This window comes from Paramisgurnus dabryanus, chromosome 12, assembly GCF_030506205.2.
Source record: "Paramisgurnus dabryanus chromosome 12, PD_genome_1.1, whole genome shotgun sequence".
NCBI lineage: Eukaryota > Metazoa > Chordata > Actinopteri > Cypriniformes > Cobitidae > Paramisgurnus > Paramisgurnus dabryanus.
The window spans coordinates 9629162-9646819 of NC_133348.1; the positions used below are offsets into that span (position 1 = coordinate 9629162).

Genomic DNA, 17658 nt, shown 5'->3' on the forward strand with positions numbered 1-17658 from the left:
TAAAGCATTCAACAGAGCCGTGGTATAAGTGATGTATATAAACCTTACATTATGAACTGTATTGTTTTTATTAACTTAAAATGAGACGTTTTTATATCCATACACCTCGTGTCTCCTTTGCCCTAAACTATCAAACTGCTCTACAGAGCGGGTTTGTCACTACGTCGTCTCAAACAGAGACATGTTTGAACTGTGAACTGTACCGTTGCTTCTCTATCTTATTCAAGATGCTGCTAAAATCTACACACTGCACCTTTAAAGTATTGTTTTGATATTAAACCCACTTAATCCTGTGACGCTGCTACCCAGTCTCACAAGGTTTCGTGATACAGTCACGTACATTTTCAATCCTTTTTTGTGATATTTTCACGAATTTCCACGTTTTTTCTTGATCGTATAACGAGTTCCTGTTTTCGTGTCATTGTCACGTACTGCTTTTTTCTATTTTTAAACCATTGTTGCTTCGGTTTAGGGTTAGATTGTGTTTTAGCAGCGGCAGAAAGGTCATGGGTTTAAATCTATAGAAACACACATACTCTATGGATTATAATAATTTATTACACGGCTCTCTGGAATGCTTGATTCTGATTGGTCAGTTGGGACATTTGCAGGTTCGTTCTTTTCAAATAATAACCGCTCCAAAATAATAACGCATAGCCGGACTACTTGCACGAGTAAAATCGCTCCACGCCAATAAAGATCAATAAAGATTACTGTCTGTTTGGCGCCATCTTGTGACAAACACTCGACAACCACGACAAGACACAGAGAGCTTACTGAGACTGAACTTGACAAAATAGAGCATGACAGCTACGAAGCCAACACACACAAAAATACAAAATGGGGATTAAAACTTCTCAAATACTGGCTAAAAGAGAAAAAAAATGGAGACAGACAAGTATGAAGCAGAGGATCTTAATAAGGTATTACGATCATTTTATGCATCTGTGCAAAGTTTCGCGGAAGGATAAAAATGTTAATTTAAAACAAATATGCCAATAAAATGTTTCAAATTCATATTCATGTCCAGTTTTTTTTCTTATGTGGCAAGTAGCCGTGTAATAAGCGGGATAATGTAGAGGCAGCCGGTAGTTATTGGGAAATAAGCCCCTTCACTACCGGCTGCCTCTACATTATCCCTTACATATACAACTGTAAGTCACATCAGATTCTGTATTATTGCCTGACTTTTGAAAATAATAATATATTTTTTTTTTTTGCAGAACGTGTGTTGAAAAGTTGCATTAAGTTAGACAATGTAAATGTTGTATATGTTTGTTTTGTTTGTATATATGAAATGTTTAGTTACTCAAGCGTCACTTTAAATGAATGAGATTATCTTCCTGTCCTGAGATCAGGATTGTGGACGGTCATCAAATATTCTTCCTATCTGTTTGAGTGAAATGATGTTGTGTTGATGGGTGTGCGTCAGTGCTCTCTAACCGTCTGTGACTACACAGCAGCTCAGCCAAACTCAATATTTATTTACTCAGAGATAAATCTTCTTCTTTTCATAACTCACTTTTACTAAATCATTATATGATCATGAGCAGAAAATGGATGCTTTTTAAACAGAAACATGCATGCATGTTTTAAGTGTGTAAATAAAGAGAATTGGTTTAAATGAACTTTTCTGAAAACATTATTTTGACATCTCAACCTGACCCATGAGCAGCACCATTGTTAGTGACCCTGTGGTTTCTTTATTTTGGCTGTCTTTAAGATCATGATGGTGACTAGTTTGGACCAGGGTTGAGAAATTCATGCAGGGTGGGTTGTCTATCTTGAAAAACAATCAATAAGCACTTGTTCTGAGTAATGATAGTTACACGTAGCCCAAGAGTTTAGTCGACTACCTACATCTCTGTTTTGTTGCCCATTTAAGCCACGGCGCCTTCCCGGTTGGCCTGCCACCCTAATTTTGCCCATAATGGAGAGCCGTCATTTCTCCAAAGCAACAACATCAAAGTGAAACACTCCAGCAGTCCCATTTAATGGTTGAGACTCGTTCTGTAGTGGGTGGAGGTCTGAGAGATGCTATCAACCGTTTAATCTGAGCAATTACAACAAATTTTCAATCTGTAATTTGCTTTCATCTGTAACAGAATCGATTGTCTGATGATGTTTGTTAGATGTGTGAGTTAAAAAAGGCATTTTAAAGAATTTCTATTTTCAGCTCTTTCTATCTTAAATCACAATGTTTATTTTAGGTTTGCTGTTTTATGAAGATAACTTTACTTTCTGTTTGACTGTTCACTGTTTTTGCTGCAATAATAAAAACATTAACACTGAAAGTGCATGGATACACAACAAACACACAATCAAATATACAGATATATAATATATTCCCACAGTATACAGAATTGTTACCACTGCCCAACACTGTGCTAAACAATACCTTTAAATAATTCATAATGTGCAATACTTTAGTCAAAATTGCAGCGTGAATGTCTGTCGATGTGCTGTGTTCTTACATTGATATTTCTAATTTTTTTCTGTATTCTTTATGTCACAACTTATACTTCGTTGTACTGTGTACAATAAGAATAAAGATTTTATTATTTTCTATTTAATTCTTGTTTAATTATGATTGAATTGTATTTATATTCATTTATAACAACAATGTAAATTCTACACACACACATGCACGCATGAAAGTTGAATAAACTTGATTTTTATACGAGACAAACATGAACATGAGGATGTTTTATTTGAGTTCAGATGAACCCAAAGCTCTTCTCACGGATTTTCTCTTAAAGTAGAAACAAACCATGCATACTTAAGTATTTTAGTCAATGAAAGATATGTGATTATATTTACTGTTGTCTCTGAAGTGTTTTCTACTTTAAACTTCTCTTGCATAACAATTAGAAATGACAGAAGTTTGTTTGTTTTTTATTAGGAGGAATAGTCATTGAATGGAAAACCTAATAAAAAGATGTGGGTTTGAGGATAACATCATCACTACAGTTAGTTTCATTTTAATCCAGTTATAGCGGTTATCTAGCTTTTGATGTTGCTTTAAACAGCTGGTTTAGTTAGGTTGCAATATTTTCTGCTCCTATTATAGCTAACTGTTTTTAATGTTTCCAGCTGGTTGTGTCAGTGGTGTCTGATCTGATCATGAGTATAATGCTCATAGACAGTCTTCGTTCTGTGAGACGTGATGTCCAGTCTGTACACGTCACCATGAGTCTTGCTTAAACGAAGTCTGGTCTGTTGTTAAATCATATTTGCATTAAGTGTTTGATCACAGCCAGGTTCAACCAGGGCTGCTGACATCAAATCTAAGCAATGATATTTTTGCGTTTCAAACTTGACATTAAAACAAGTGACACAAATCCAATCTTCAATGTGAATTCAATACTTAAATCATTCATGAGGCAAAACTTTCAAATGACACTGTGTGATGCGTTCATGTTGTGATAGTTGCATATTTACATTTATACTTAGTCATTTAGCAGACGCTTTTGTCCAAAGGGACTTACAAACGAGGTAAAAAATAAAATCAATTATAGCAACACAAGAACAGCAATACATAAGTGCACTGGAAATAGTCTCATCAAGTCTAACACAATATACATAGACGAGGGTTGGTTAGTATATTCTAATCTAGATCTTCATGTTTTGTCTTCTTCAGTTAATATTTGTTACAGACAGTAAGAATGTTTGATTTGGATCGAGAGCTCATGCGATGAAATCAAATCTTCTCCCACAGACATTAAGAAATGAATTTCACACACGATTGCTTTCTATAACAGTGTCTCTGATGTGCACTTCACTGTTACTCTGGCTTTCAAAATCCATTCAGTGTAAAGTCAATGCATGCGATACATTAAATGTCTCATTGTGATCATTAAACGTTCATGGTTCTCTTTGATAAAAGATGTGTTAATAGTTTCTCTCTGAGACATTATTGGAGATTCACAAATCGCTCTTTTCCACTAATGTGAATCCAGTCTGCATGAGTGAAAATTCAACAGATGTGCAGGGAACAACATACACTTAACAGAAGATTAAGACACGTGCGTTCTTCCTCTGTTTACCTTCATAGACAGAAAACTCATTTGACTTTATGATTTTAGGAGTATTAACCTCCCATCAGCTTAAACAAGTTACACTTTTGTGAACCAAAAAATCAGTTTCATCTCTCTCTCTCTCTCTCTCTCTCTCTCTCTCTCTCTCTCTCTCTCTCTCTCTCTCTCTCTCTCTCTCTCTCTCTCTCTCTCTCTCTCTCTCTCTCTCTCTCTCTCTCTCTCTCTCTCTCTCTCTCTCTCTCTCTGCAGAAGTGGGTGGTCTGTCGTAACATCACCAATGCAGAAAGTCAAATGTGTGCTGTGTGCCCATTAAAATGGAAAAAATAACAAAATGCCTCATTGAAAACCTTTCAAATGATTAAAACATTCATTCTTATTGGCTAGTTTATTGGTTAGATTAACAATTAAACAATGAGCTCAAACTTTGACTTTCTGTCATCTCATGGCTTTTTTAAACATTTTTAAATATTTGTGCTAACATTCAACCAGAAAACCACACAGTAAAGACAAAATGATTTCAGTCCTATCATTGCAAACACTCTTAAGAATGTCTGTAGAAATGACGGTATTACTGTCAGCTGTGTGCCAGTAACTTACTGTAGATTTAAATGGATGTTATTTACTGACAGATGAATGAAAATTAAACATTAACAAGACTTTATCTTTACAGAAAATAGTACAGCACTATGCAAAGCGTTTCTGGGAAACAAAAAAATTTTTTACAAGACAGCTGTGCATGCTTTATTTTTTTATCATTTTATTCTGTATAAAGATAAAGACTTGGTAATGTTTAATATTTTACATTGAACAAACTTTTCAGAACAAAATTTATTGTAATTTATATAAGTTACTGGCAAACAGCTGTGTAACTACACTGTAAAAAAATCTGTAGAAATTACAATGGTATTGCAGCTGGGTTGCCGGTAAATTACCGTAGATTTAAAATTATGTTATTTACTGGCAAGAGTTTGTTCAAAGTTGAATACATTTTAAATATTAACAAGTCTTTATCTTTACAGAATAAAACTATACAAACACAGCCTCATGCAAAGCATTCTGGGAACCAGAAATCATTTTGTTTCCCAGAATGTTTTGCTTGATGCTGTTTTTCTAGTTTTATTCTGTAAAGACAAAGACTTGTAAATGTTTAATATTCATTTAACTTTGAACAAAATGTTGCCAGTAATAACATAAATTTAAATCTACGGTAAGTTACCGGGAACCCAGCTGCAAATTTCTATGGAACTTTTTTTACAGTGTACAGCAAATTTTACAGTGAATGTTATTTCTGTAAAAGGTTAAAGGTCAAAGAAATCTCCATCATGTTACTGCATTAAATGCAAGCAACCACATGCATCTGAATTACAATTTTTAAACGCAAAAAAAAAATGAAACGTAAAATAATGTAGATAAGTCTCTCTTAAGAGAGCAGACACAGTCTGCCTGCACATGTATATCTCCTGTTCTTCCTCTTTTTCTTTTGTAACACATTGACTTTACACATTTTCAATGCTATCTGCATCTGAGGGAATCCACAGTACCACCCAGAAGGACTGAAAACATCCTCATGTACCGCAGATCCTGAATGAACCCTCATCTCCTCACAGCAGAAACCCATTCAGAGCTGAAAGAAGACTTACTGTGAGCTCTTGACATCACATAAATCACAAACAATATCTTTTTAATATCTCTGATAGCTCATAGATACCACACAATCAAAGGTCAGAGATCTCAGTATAAACTCATACAATGCTTGTCTGCTTTTATTTAACACTAATCTGAGAGATCGGCAATCGTATTTATTCAGTATTGTACTTTATCTGTACCTTTGCTGTGTGTCACTAAATGTAAAATTGGACTTGAAGAATGAAATGCAGCTACAGTATAAATCTCCTGAGATATAAAAGAGTAAATAAACTGAGGAGAAACATTTTTCTTTGTGTGTGTCTTTGGTCTCGCTGTTGTCCACCTGAGCGATTCTGATCTCTTAATCTCCAGAGATTTTGGAGATGCAAACCCTCAACACTTGAAGAGACAAAATCATTTTAGGATATTTAGTTAAGGGATTAAGTGCAAAGCTTTTAAAGATCCTCTAAGAGCGAGGAGTGTTTCAGACACATTCACCCGTCTGTCAACACACAAGGTTCAGATTTCACAGGAGAAGGAACAGAATGAGATTTAAGGACCGGTGCATATATGAATCCTTTGGTTTTGAGGACATGCTGTTAACATTGACCTTAACCTCTGAAGACACATTAATGCTGTAACTATAACTGGATAACAGGTGAACATTACTATTACTAAAAATCATATTAATAAAGCTGAAGACTTCCCAAGTGAAAAAGAAGTACACTTCCATAATTGCTCTATTTTCATGCACTAATTTTATACTTAATATACTAAAAATTCTTCTGTAGTATTTTTTTAAAGATGTTCTTCTAAGTGTATTTATTTGTGCTATTTTGAGACACCACGAATATTAACTAAAATGTGCTAAAAATCTATATAGGAATTGGTTCAAGTACATGATTACTTAAAGCACATTCAAAATAGCACAAATAAGTACACTTAGATAATCTTAAGAACATCTTACTAAAGAAGAATTTTTTGTATATTTAGTACAAAATGAGTGCACAAAATCACAAAACTTTTCTCTTTAGAAAAAAATTATTCATCATCAAGTGAATTTATTAATTAATGAATGAATTTATTTAAAGTGCTGTATTTAGAAACAATATGCAAACAAACCTGCAGATTTTAACTGAAATAAAACAGCAATATAATCATAATAATTTTATATGAAACACTAGCTACATTATGGAAAATCTGTAGTAATGTAAAGTCCCAGAAAGTGTTGTTTCAGCACAGATCAACTGCAGATTAAACCAGCAGCAGTCTGTTTGTTCAGCCAGTATCAGAAACATTTAGATCTGCTCTGTAGAGAGTAAAAGTGTACGCCGTCTTTCATAATTGTTCACAGTTGCTGCCAGACGTGATGATAAAGTGAAGCGGGAAATGAAGTAAAGAGGTCTCAGTGTGTGGCACAGCAGGGTAAAATCAGCTTCTCTCCGGGCATTGACTCTTAATTCTCTAAGGCTGCTTAACTAACCACTGTGAACTATCAGTCACTCACATCAGTACAGCGGTGAAGAGGTGAAGATGATGAAGATGATGATACAGTAAATGTAAACAAACACAGGACATCATGATGATACTAAGACATAACAAAAAATAAATGTATATTTACAGTAAAAAATATGCAGCATATTTTGTCAAATAACTGAATTTTTTATGTTACGTTAACTAAAAAACAATTCAACTTGGATTTATAAGTTATATCAACTTTTTACAAGCCAAAAGTAGGTTGAATTGGTTGTTTTAACTTCATGCATCATTTTTTACAGGGTATGAATGTATGTATCAGAATAACTATTCATTAAATGCGTGCAACTTTTTTTATTTATTTAATTTTGAAATTTTTGTAATTTTATTGTTGTTCTGTGAAAGAGGCAGGTCAATGCTTATAAAAACTAAACTTTTAACAAAAACAAATATCCAAGATCAAGCACACAAGTTGCAGCAGGAGAAAATGGCGACCACACACACACACACGCACACACAAACACACACACACACACCTGCTGTGTGCATGCTCTCTGGGTTTAATTTGCACGTGCATAAAACAAACTAACCTGAATTAATTTACTCTAACGAAAACTAACCATGTTTTTTGTAGCAAAGCCGTGTTTATTTTGTGGTAACCAGTTTAACAGGAATCATGCATGTTCTGTTTTAAATGTGTATAGTAAAACCATATGATTTATTTTCATAAGGAAAGATAAACATCATAGAAAAACTGTTCATACATTTTACGACTGCTAAAATATAAACACATATTAAATATTATCTAATATGTTATCTAAACTTTCTATTCAACAACAGCCTAGCCTACATTATTATTATTATTATTATTATTATTATTGCTAACCACTGTTTATATGATACAAGACTTTTAAAAGTTTGGCTAGCTTAACTGAACTTTTTAATTTAAAAGAAATTTTGAATATTAGGCTATTAATCTAGAAATTAGTTATTATTATTATGTAATTATATAAAACATATACTCTTGTATTAACAAAAGTAAATATGTTAATGGCAAAAAAATCCATAAAATACTCCAATTGTTATTTAGTTGGGATAAGATAAAAGAAAAACAGCCGCAATGAGCTAACTTTAAAAAGTGTTTAAAATGATCCCAGAGTGAATCGCATTGAGAATAAAAATATAAATATATGTTACAGTAATATAAATTATTAGCAGCAAATCAGTATTGTGAATTCAGATTGTGAGGAAATTTTAACAGTTTTTATGCATTACTCACAAAATTGTCCAAATAACTCTTAACATGAGTAGCATTGCAAGCGTTATATATCCAACATTTTCTGAACTTACCATTAAAACTACGACATAGTAGTGCTGACCTTATAACACAATTTACACAGATGAAGCTCTGATTTTCTATTCTCTATGTCTACACAACATACACTGGGCTTCTGAAAGGTCAGTCAGTTCAGACATCTTTCATAAATCTGCTTCCATTCCAGCCAAACAAACACAAGAAATGCTGAGCTTGTAGCTGGATCAGAACCACAGGCTTCCACAATGGCACGTTGTTAAAACAGAAACTGTTTAGAAGACACAGGTTGGGTTTGAAAACCAAGACCAAATGATAGAAATAGATGACCAAACGCACACACACACACACACACACACACACACACACACACAATGTTGAAGTGCTCAACAAACAGAGAAACCTTTAACTTCAGAGGTGACATGAATGTCATTTCCAATGAAGCTCCACAACAGGATTCATTCAATTGATAAAGGTAACTCATTCAAATTTAAAGTCATTTTCTGGATCTTTCAACCCAACAGCTGTGTTATAACAAACCAACCCAGCATTGGGTGATTTTTAACCAAGTGTTGTGTTTTATCCAGCAATGGGTTAAATCATTTTTACCTGTACAAGGCAGCATTTTTTGAAGTGTACGGTGTGTGTAGTGTTGACTGTGTGTGGTACAGTGAGTGTGTGAAAGGTAGCCATACAAGAAAGACAGCAGCGACTGCGCAGACGTCAGGCTGTGGTTTCACGCTTCGACTGCAGTGCATCTTATGGCGCCTGCTGTCTGCGCAGACTGAGACATTAAAGCCTGAAGTCTGAAAGAGAGCCGTGATCCGCCTCTAATTCTGTTTGACTTGGATGAAATTAGTGATGTTCCAAGGTGTGGAAAATAATCATAACTAACAAAAGTCCAAATTGTTTCTATAAACCAAAGCATGTACCATAATAGTCCATAATTAACCTTGACAAATCTCTCTCTCTCTCTCTCTCTCTCTCTCTCTCTCTCTCTCTCTCTCTCTCTCTCTCTCTCTCTCTCTCTCTCTCTCTCTTTATGTGTTCCAGCATTACTGATGAACCAGAGGTTTAAAGATGGATTAAAGGGGACAGAGAATGAAAAACCATTTTTATCTTGTCTTTGTTGAATAATGGTAGTCTACCCACATTCACAAACATACAAAAAGTTCTAGACATGCTAAACATCTCAGTCTCATAGAAATTCCTCTTTTAGAAATGTCAGCCAGAAAACGGCCCAATCTGAAAAACTGATGCTTATGACATCACAGGCATCTAACTGCCCCTCCACTTTAAAATAATTGGCTACATTTTTTGAGTGGCAGCAAAGTCAGCCAATCAGTAATGAGACTGCAAGTTAAGCCAGTAGGGGGAGCCAAATAGTTGCAAAACCACTTGTTTAAAATCCCCCACCCTAATAGAGCTATCTGAGAGAGGTTTTTAGGAAGCTTCTAAGGCATTACAGACCCAAACAAAAACATTTTTGTCTACATGTCACTTACAGAACAAGGATAAATACTCCGTTCAATCATTCTATGTCACCTTTAAACTCTTTACAAATTTGATGTATTTCTTTTTACCCTTAAAAGCAACAACAAAACAACAACTGAATAATTATTTTAAACTTATAATGCTTTTTAAACTATATATATGGTGGTGGTAAATGTTTTAATTTTGCAATAACAATTAAAGTGCTCAATTAAATTGTTATAATGTAAATGTACGCCTCAGATTAGAATGACTGAATATTCAATTCTTTTATTTTAAGAACAGCATGCACTTCATCAAACCTCATGATTCTGTTATTCCAGCATGATCTGAATTTGCTTCAAATATGTTATGAGCTTTTAAAAACATTTATGGTCAGCCACAAACTGGCTTTAATGTGATTAGTACACATTTTACATCATGACTTTTGTTATATATTTTCTAAAACTCACTTATAAATAATTGAACAAATGCATGTTTACAATGTGGTGTAAATGGATCCGGTTCACATTTGAGTTCATCAGAATGAGGAGGACTTTGATGTGACAGGTGAATGAGTTGTGTATTATTGATGGCTTAGGTCTGAATTTATCTCAGCACATTTATCTCATTCACACAGAGCCGCTTGCAACTGGACCATGTAACATCTCACATTACTGAACATGCCCGGGCTAACACATAGATGAGCTCTGAGTAAATAAGACAGAAGAGTATAGAAGTGCTAGGCAGGGCAGATAAGAAGCAATGTTTCTCTCATCTACAAACAAACACACAGAGGCAGGAGAGGAGAACCGGTACATTTGTCTGCACTTATAATGAATCAAACAACTTCTTCCCCAAGAAAATTGTTTTCAGGGTGTGCCGGGTTTTATTTGATATTTCCTCTTATAATATTCACCAGCATTTCATGGGATGCCCACATATGTTCAGATGACGTGTAACCTATTAGTACACAGCCTTCATCTAAACTGAACCTAACATTACATTTACAAGATATCTAGATAACTTTTAGACAAGAGCTGCACTATAGGGCACATGGACATGCAGGGGTTTGTTCGTTTTTTTACAATGAGTTTTACTCACTAAGAAACATCTTCAAGCTATATTGAGTTCACTTTAATCAGTTCCCTCTGTAAGGTGAATGATTTAACTATCCCTGAACTGATGTATATCTAATGTGTCCAAAAGTAAACCCACATTATTAAAGCCCTTACATGGCTTTAGAATTAACATTAAGAATAAAATAGAATAAAGTGCCGAAATTAATGCTGCTAACTTATGGCGTTTTTGCTTTTGAAAAGATGAAAAGAAAATAATTAGTATTATTTTCAAATGTGTTAAGAATCTTAATGAACAATATGATTTGGTATATAATATAATATAATGGTGCAGGATAATTAACGAGAAATTAAACGAAAGCGAAACTATTAAACTATAAATAAAATCCACAAAAAGGGAAATTAATTGTCAATAATAATATTATGAATTAAGCACAGATTAAATCTATAAAAAATATTAAGAAGTATATTTTCATCTTTCTAAACTTTGAATTATAAACTATTCCTTACGGGCTAGAATTAAAAAAAAACAGCTTACGAGATAATTTTGACGGTTGTCAATGTGAATTCGTTTGTTATTTCAGTTTGTTCGATTATTTATCATTTGTTCTTATTTATTTTCTTTGTTTCGGCTTTTAATGAGACTGTATTTAAGGTCTTAAGGTTAAGTTATTTAAGATTGTAGTTTAGTAAACATGTTGGCATGTGGGCATGACAGCGCAAATCTTCATGTAAACAATTTTCTCCTGTTTAATCTCTCTGTAAACTTTAGAAATATTGTTACGAAAAAAGTCCCTTTTAATTTCCACATGCCTTTATTACGCAAAAATGAAATTATAAAAATAGATACGTGTACAGACAAAAATTTCATTTCATTAACAATGTTGCATTATTAACAGAAAAATAACCCAGAGAAAACCCATTAACAAGTCTGTCACTACATTTATTCAGCTAAAAAACATAAAATCTACTGCAAATATTGCAGAAATACTCTGTGATATCCACAGCTTTTATCCCAGTTTTTCCTATTGGTGTATTCGTGATATATTTTTCTATAACTTACAGACTGAACATGCATCACAGATGGATGGGGGGATTGATTTCTTTGCTGGTCTCGGTGTTAATGCGACTCTGATGCGGGAAGCGCGAGGCCGTGAACACTGCTCGGCGCCTCGTGCTGATGTTTGCCCAGCGGACTCTTTCTGTCTGCAACTAGAGTCAAAATACAGGAGTGTTTATGGAGCAAATAAGTCGTAATGGGGTCTTTCAGCAGTTTTTGAAAGATAATTATCTCAGTGTGATCTATAATAATGTTTTCTTTTGTGTAAGCTTATTTAAAAACAAATTTACCTTTAGAAATTTTTATTTTTTTGTTTACAGTTGTGTGTTATGTTACCGTTTCGGGTCGAGTGTTTGAAGGTTAAAGCTGTGTGCAGGTTCGGGCTCTGTATCATGGTTCCGGTGTTTGGATGGGTCAGGCTCGCGCTCTGAGACTGCCAGTGATGCCCGTAATTTCCCGCACCGTAAACGCCGTATTGATTAGTGGCGGAGTAAGCACACGCGGGAACATATCCGGATAAATTAGATGAAGCCTAAAAATAAAATATATAATTTTACTTTGTGTTTCTTTTGCACTACAGTTATAAAAACATTAAAGATTAATTTTTGCACTACAACTAAACAATGTAAAAAAAATAAAATAAAGAATATAATGCAACCAAAGTACTTGTAAAGTCACTATAGCAGTAGATCATTGCGTTATAGCTCTGCAAAAGGTTGTGGGTTCGATTCAATTTAACACAACAACATAGTTTAAATTCAGCAGTTTAAATTGCTTTGGATTAAAGCGTTTGATAAACGCACAGAGTAAATGTAATTAAAAAGAGAGAAATTAATAAAACAATAATAATAATAAATTACGTCTGAAATAAATAAAAAACTATTTTCAAGGCTTGCATAGTTAAATAAATAAAGTAATTAATTGATTATTAATTAAGAAAAACGTATTTAGAAAAACGGAAAAAGGTGAGATAATTCATTTCACCTGGTTGTATTTAATGTCAGTGTCTGTTTTATCGACTCCATGAACGGAGGGGAATGAAGGCCTGTTAACTCCGCTCCAGTCCTCCATTTTCGCCTGATAACTCTCGGTTCCAGCAATGGCTGTAACAAAATCATATAGGCTATGTTTAAGTTTTTAGATGGACTAAAACTCCAGCGAACAAATTCACATCGTACAGTGAAATACTCAACGGTTAATGTAACATTAATGTAATCCAGTCGAATATGTACTTCAAATGTTTATCTCCATATAACTTCCTCAATGTCTCTTCACCAGAATATGGAGAACAATCGAATGCGACCGTTCAGTAAAAATTATATATGGCATAAAGTTAAAAAAATGAATCATTTATTATTATGATAATAAATAGAATTAAGCAGTAAATTCTCAAATGTCTACATTTGTGCAAGAACAAAGTGAATCTACTGTGATCATACCTGCAGGGTCCATAAAAGCCCGTATTCCTAATATGTTGCTGACGGTGTGGACAGAGGGCCAGGCCCGGGACAGACTGACAGCAGGTGGACTTCCCAGTTTGGACCCGGTCGGAGACATGGTGTTCGGGTAAGAATATGGATAGACGGGATTATAGGAGATCTGAGGTGGAGACGGTTTGCTGTCATACTGGCTCGGTTGAGACATATTCCCAATCTTGTTTCTTAAAATGCGACTGATGGAGCTCACAGATGGCACATTATATTTGTCGCAAACTCCGTCTGCGAGGAGCCTGTCGCGGATTTCCCAAGCAAATATTCCCGGATCGCCCTGTTTATAATCCCTTATACTATTCACTACGTTTGGAGTCGTGACTCGGGGTTTACTCCCGCCGATGGCTCCGGGTAAAATGGATCCCGTTTCGTTGTATCTGGCCAGGATTTTGCTCACACAGCCATGGGAGACCCGCAGTTGGCGACTGATATCACACGGCCTGATTCCCAGTTGCGCCAGTTCAACAATCCGGATCCGAATCGCGTTGGGCAGAGGCCGACCGTTCACAAAAACACCACCGAGCTGATTCACTTCTCCGTATGTTTGATCTGCAAAAATAAACTTTGTATATTCAGTTCAGATATTTACTCTATAGTTACAGTAGCCAAAATTATGTATATTGTGACATTGCTTTTGTTAATAGCCTAATAAGAGATTTACACATCAACATCTAAAGTTCAGCAAAAAGCATTTTTTATCAAGAGATTCCTGTGGGCTATTGTTGATCTTAAACAGTCTAGATATAGTTATCATATGTTGTTATAACATTTGTCACATCGGCACACTATTTCTATGTAAGTACGAAAATACGAAATTGTATTAAAAAAAAGAAAGAATCAATACAGTTTTTGATGGTTTTAATGTGGCTTAAAGAAAAGCCCTTGCTGGTTTTATTTGAAACCCCTATAGTGAACATTGCAGTTTTAAAAGCCAATAGAGAGCAAAGGCAGGTAGCTATACTGCATATTCAATTATTATTAAAAGCTGTTTCTGCATTTTCTGCAGCTTTCATTGTAAAAAATGCAGCATTTTTATCAAATCAACAAAATAAGTCACACGTAACATAAAAATATAAGTTCAACCAATATAACTTGTTTTTATAAGTTATGTCAACTTATCACAGGTCAAAACTTTAAATAGTAGGTTGAACTGACTTTAAAAAAAAAGTTAAAGAGTTGTTTTAACTTCATGCTGCATTTTTTTATTTATTTACAGTGTAAAACAGAACAAACCGAAGACTTAAACTAAAGATATTACTGCTGCTTTATTGTTATTTTTATTATGTTTAGTGGTCATAAGCACAGTTAATTCATTCGTTCATCTGGAGCATTGTATTATTCATTTTTCTAATCCTCATGGTAAACAAGAGGTAGGCTATACTCACCCATTTGCATTGTGACTGTGATATTTCCCTATCGTGCTTCCTGACCTCTTAACACTTCTGCCGTAATCCCTTCAACCATTAAAGAGGTTTTACTGTGTCTCTCTCGGATTGTCCTCTTCTTCTTTAATTATTTCGAGTGTGTGAGTATCAAACAGAGCAGGTTTAACTTAACTTTGATCCACTCTGAGCAGACTGTCGCTCGCGCTCAATCTGACGCGTCACGAGCGTCAATCTTACTAGACAGCGCGTGGCTCCACCTTCTCATGAGTTCAGATATGTGCGCCCAAAACTCTTCTGCATTTTTACGACTTTTTGCAAAAAGCTACAACTTTAATAAATATTTTTATAGATTTATTTATTTTAGAAAATGAAAAGCACTAATGCAAGATGCTGCTAACTATCCTTTTCTGACACATTAAATAATTTTAAAACAGCACGTTATAAGTAATAATAAAGGGAAGTATGCTAATAATAAATACTAATACTGCGATTATTTCATGTCACTTCCAAGACATCAGAGCTTTTTTATAGGCTAGGTGCTAGTCTTAATGGAGAAAAATGATTTATTTAAACGTTTTGTAGACATTAGGGTTAGGGTCATGGTTAATATTCATTAAATGTTTACATTTTCACACTGTTATGGTGAAATGTCATTTTGCCTCGACCTTTAAATGTATATTTTATAGCTATTATTGGGCAAAGACACATAGTATGACAGTACAATTTCGACCTCTTGTGGGTAATTTAGGTATGACAAGCGTCCAGTAAAATTGTTTGCTCTGTTGAATGACCTTAGTAGTACAGTGGTTTTTAACCCCTTATCATCCTGAAAAAGTCCAAAAAATGCCTAAAAGGGTCACTAATTGTACCTGCTGTGTGTTGGTTTTATCTTAAAGGGTTTACATCATTTGAATCACAAGAATCTCAGACATGGCGATGAGGCAGATTTTTTCAATAAAAAGTCTTCAATTAGTCACTTAGTGTATTTGATTGCTTTTCAAGTAGACTGTAAATAAATAAATAAACTCATAAACTTTTAAAGTAGTTAGTAACTGCTGGGTTGTTTTAACCCAACTGCTGGGTTATTGTCAATCAACCATGAGTTGAAACAACCCAGCAGATTGGTAATTTTAAGTGTGAAAGTTTAGAAAAGTAAATTAAAAAGTACAAGACACAAATGTCTAATAAAGTGCACCTATTGCATTGCTAAAAACAAGGTTATTTTGTGTATTTTATATTATACAATGTGTTCACATGTTTTATGGTAAAAAAAAACAATGTACATTTTTGTAGCTGCAGATTTCACTCTCTTCCTGAAACTTAGATTTTCTACAAAACTTATCATTTGAAAAGCTCCCTGATTGGCCAGCTAATCTGTATGTTGTGATTGGCCTGAATACCTCTGACATCAGTTGGAAATGTGACGCTCCTTACCATGTTTGAAAGATTCGCTCACAATTCAATGCTAACTGGAGTTAACTTACAGGCTGTGAGTCTGAAGCGCGGGTGGAATTATGATAATGTCGGTCTTAACTACATCACCAATCCCAGGAAGTAAACTGTTGCCTACAATCCGTGTGTTTGTTGTAGTCCAAGAGATTTACGTATAGATTACATGTAGTTTCTTTTTTCTGTTGGACACAAAAGAAGATGCTTGGACTAATGGGGCAGCAGTGGTTCAGTGGTTCATGTAGGTTGTCTACAAACCGGAAGGTTGGTGGTTCGATCCCCGGCTCCACCGGACCAAGTGTCGAGGTGTCCTTGAGCCAGACACCTAACCCCAGCTGCTCCCGACGGGCTGGATGATGCCTTGCATGGCTGACACCACCGTCGGTGTATGAATGTGTGCGTGAATGGGTGAACGTGAGGCAAACTTGTAAATCGCTTTGGATGGCCATAGGTCTGTTAAAAGTGCTATATAAATGCAGTCCATTTACCATTTTAATGGTGATACTCACACAGTTGACGGTACCCATTTACTTAGTAGGAAAAAAAAATATTATGAAAGTCAATGGGAACTGTGTGCTTACCATCATTTATCAAAAATATTTTGTTTTTTCATTTAACAGAATTAAGATACTCATACAGGATTAGAACAACATGGGGAGAGTAAATAATGACATCATTTTTATTTTGGGGTGAAATATCCCTTTAACTTCATGCTACCCATAAATCACAAATAACATATATATTTAAATAAATACTGCAGTAAGAGACAGACAGACATAGTTTTGCATTTTAGTATTGCATTTAGTTTTAAGTAAACTTATAGGGGCATTTTCCCGGACAGGGATTAGACTAGTCCTAGACTAAAATAAATGTAAGAGCTGTCCAAACTGAAAACAACTTGCAATGACATATCTTAAAATACATCAGTGCCCTTTGTTTTGCCTCAAAATGCACACAAGAAATGTTTTTAGTAAGGCATGAATTTTAAATCAAGTTAAATTTCCTAATTAAACTAAGGCCTAGTCCTGGTTTAAGATAATCCCTGTCCGCGAAACCACCCCATAAAGTTATTACACTTAGGGGTGGCTTCCTGGACAAGGTTTATCTTAAACATGCCTTACTAAAAACATTACTTGTGGGCTTTTTGAGGCAAAACAAAGGGCACTGATGTATTTTAAGATATGTCATTGCAAGTTGTTTTCAGTTTGGACAGCTCTTACATTTATTTGAGTCTAGGACTAGTCTAATCCCTGTCTGGGAAACCACCATAATTA

At 34.7% G+C, this 17658-nt stretch overlaps 1 protein-coding gene across 1 annotated transcript; it reads right to left on the reverse strand.

The window, feature by feature from the left end:
• Window positions 1-12120: 12120 nt before the first annotated feature.
• pax1b (paired box 1b) lies at window positions 12121-14945 on the reverse strand. The gene is made up of 5 exons (XM_065255799.1): window positions 14936-14945; window positions 13500-14099; window positions 13045-13163; window positions 12397-12592; window positions 12121-12206 (listed from the first exon to the last, which is right to left on the reverse strand). The coding sequence occupies exons 1-5, from the start codon at window positions 14943-14945 to the stop codon at window positions 12121-12123; spliced, it is 1011 nt and encodes a 336-aa protein (XP_065111871.1).
• Between the last annotated feature and the right edge of the window lie 2713 nt (window positions 14946-17658).

Coding starts and splice junctions, on each gene's coding strand:
- pax1b (XM_065255799.1), bottom strand. Junction 13,164..13,499: donor GGCTTTTATGGACCCTGCAG/GTATGATCACAG, acceptor ATTTTGTTACAG/CCATTGCTGGAACCGAGAGT. Junction 12,207..12,396: donor CAAACACTCGACCCGAAACG/GTAACATAACAC, acceptor CTCTAGTTGCAG/ACAGAAAGAGTCCGCTGGGC.